The 3,060-nt window shown below is 32.2% G+C and overlaps 1 protein-coding gene across 1 annotated transcript; it reads left to right on the forward strand.

Annotated features, from left to right (window-relative positions):
- Positions 1–805: 805 nt before the first annotated feature.
- On the forward strand, positions 806–3,060 carry LOC131648033 (indole-3-acetic acid-amido synthetase GH3.6-like). The gene is made up of 3 exons (XM_058917834.1): positions 806–1,195; positions 1,296–2,197; positions 2,357–3,060. Exons 1-3 carry the CDS (start codon positions 891–893, stop codon positions 2,944–2,946), a joined length of 1,797 nt encoding a protein of 598 aa, XP_058773817.1. The 5' UTR covers positions 806–890; the 3' UTR covers positions 2,947–3,060.

Below are 3,060 nucleotides of genomic sequence, written 5' to 3' on the forward strand. Positions count from 1 at the left end.
TACATTAATTTTGTTTGCCATAAATTATAATTAATTAGCTAATTTATATATTTTCTAATTAAAAATGAGAATAGTTATATTATAGTTATTATAATATAATTATTTTAATTTTCTTTAATAAATTTTGAAATATTTTTTATTTAGCCACAATCACGTTTTTTATTTAGCCACAATCACGTTTTTTATTTAGCCACATTTATATAAGTTGATTGTTGTAGAAATAAAATACCACAAAAATTAACGAAAATAAAAACAAACATGTGAAAAATTCTCATTTGTTTTTTTTGGGTAGAAGAAAGTTCTCATTTTTAAATATACTCATTTTTATCTCTTAAATATTTGGTTAAAAAGAAAATTAAAACTAATATATATTTCTCTTTCTTCATTAAATGATGCTTTCTTTTCTTTTTGTTGTCAACTGTTAGATTAATCCAACCATTCATAATTGCACATGAGAGGGTGCATTTGAGAAAAAATTGGAGAGGATCCAATTCCCATACTCTTCCTCTTTAAACCATAAAAATAAATTTTGGGAACAACTTCTCTACCCATCACAAAAAGTTGGGTAGTGTACCTCCAACCAATTACATGATTCCATCTCATTTAATGCATTTAATTATTTATTAAAATACTACAAATGTTTGTTGTTTTCAAAACATTTTACAAAGGAGGTAACCTTACCCAACTTTTTGAGTTGGGTAGATAAGAATTCACCGTAAATTTTTGATGCACTTGAATATGTGGGACCACTTACTATTGGATATCCTAAAGATGGCGAGATCCACCGCTATCTATATACATTTCTCTTGTTCATCCAACTTCAAAATCCTCCTTCTGAACATTCTCACATACCTATCCTAAAACTCCTTTACACTTTCTCTTTATTAACCATGTCTACTTCTCTGGAATATGATGATTTGTCACAAAAAAACAAGAAAGTTCTCGACTTCATAGAAGATGTTACTACACATGCAGATGAAATCCAAAAGAAAGTCTTGGCTGAAATTCTCTCTAAGAATGCAAATGTTGAGTACTTACAAAGACATGGTCTCAATGGCAAAACTGATAGTGAAACCTTCAAGAAACTTCTCCCTGTCATAACTTATGAAGATATTCAAAATGATATTAACCGTATCGCCAACGGTGATACTTCTCCAATCCTCACCTCAAACTCCATTTCAAGCTTTCTCACCAGGTACTTTTAACTAATTAATCTTCAATCTCTTTTATGTTATTTGGTTTTTGTCATAGTTGAAAACTTAAATTATGTATTTGGTTTCTTTTTGGTATTTCAGCTCAGGAACATCAGGTGGTGAGAGAAAGTTGATACCAGCAACAGAAGAAGAATTTGTAAGAAGATCTTTACTAATAAGTCTGTGCATGCCAATAATTAATCAATTTGTTCCTGACCTAGATAAAGGAAAAGGAATGTACTTAATGTTTATAAAAAATGAATCTAAAACACCAGGAGGCATTAAAGCTAGTCCAGCCCTTACAACATATTACAAAAGTTCTCATTTTTTAAACAGACCTTACGATCCATACGCGAATTTCACAAGTCCAAATGAAACTGTTCTATGTCTTGACTCATATCAAAGTATGTATTCACAACTTCTATGTGGTCTTTGTCAAAACAACGAGGTCCTTCGTGTAGGTGCTATTTTTGCTTCTGGACTTATCCGCGCCATTCGGTTCCTTGAGAAAAATTGGTCACTTCTCTGCGATGATATAAGAACAGGAACAATAAATCCTCTCATCACTGATAGTTCAGTGAGAGTGGCTGTGATGAAGATTCTCAAATCTGATAAAAATCTTGCAGATTTTGTTGAATTTGAGTGCAGCAAAGGTTGTTGGCAAGGTATTATAACTAGGTTGTGGCCTAATACTAAGTATGTTGATGTTATTGTGACAGGAACAATGTCACAGTACATTCCTACTTTGGATTACTATTGTAATGGTCTTCCACTTGTTTGTAAGATGTATGCTTCCAGTGAATGTTTCTTCGGTGTTAACCTTAATCCTCTTTGTAAACCTTGTGATGTGTCTTATACCCTTATCCCTAACATGTGTTACTATGAATTCTTACCGATTAATAGAAGTACCGATTCTGTACATGAGAATGAAAAGCAAGAGTTGGTGGATCTTATTGATGTCAAGCTTGATCAAGAATATGAGCTTGTTGTTACAACTTATGCTGGTGAGTTATTTATTTACTATCAATTTTTTTTCTTTTCGATCTTAACTCTGATATATTCGTGAAAGCTTGAAATATGTATTAATTTCTGTATGATTTAAACTTATGAAAATAAACAGTTAAAATATAGGTTACTAATAAACATGTGTGTGACAATTACAGGACTTTATAGGTACAAAGTGGGGGACATATTGAAAGTGACTGGATTCAAGAACAATGCACCGCAATTCAGATTTGTCTGCAGAAAAAACGTTGTTCTAAGCATAGATTCAGACAAAACAAACGAAGTTGAGCTACAAAATGCGATAAAAAATGCTGTCACACATTTAGTACCATTTGAAGCAGATGTAGCAGAGTACACTAGTTATGCAGACACAAGAACAATTCCAGGACACTATGTATTGTATTGGGAATTAAACCTTAAAGACTCAACAACAATTCCACATTGTGTTTATGAAGATTGTTGTTTAACTATTGAAGAGTCACTTAACAGTGTTTATCGACAAGGTCGTGTTTCAGATAAATCGATTGGGCCGCTTGAGATTAGAATTGTCGAGGAGGGGACATTTGATAAACTTATGGATTATGCTATTAGCTCGGGATCGTCAATTAATCAATATAAGACTCCTAGGTGTGTGAAATCTGCACCTGTTTTGGAGCTTTTGGAGTCAGGAGTTATGGCAAAGTATTTTAGTCCTAAATGTCCACAATGGGCTCCTGGTCATAAGGAGTGGATTGTTAATAAAAATTGAAAAAGTGGTTAATATGGTTAAACATATTTCTGTGTTGATCATAGTTATGTTTATATGGACATCCATTGTGATTCTGTTATTCGTGTTTGAATAAATTTAAGATCAGTACTACTA

The sequence above is a fragment of the Vicia villosa genome, linkage group LG2 (genome assembly GCF_029867415.1).
Source record: "Vicia villosa cultivar HV-30 ecotype Madison, WI linkage group LG2, Vvil1.0, whole genome shotgun sequence".
In the NCBI taxonomy this organism is placed as follows: Eukaryota; Viridiplantae; Streptophyta; class Magnoliopsida; order Fabales; family Fabaceae; genus Vicia; species Vicia villosa.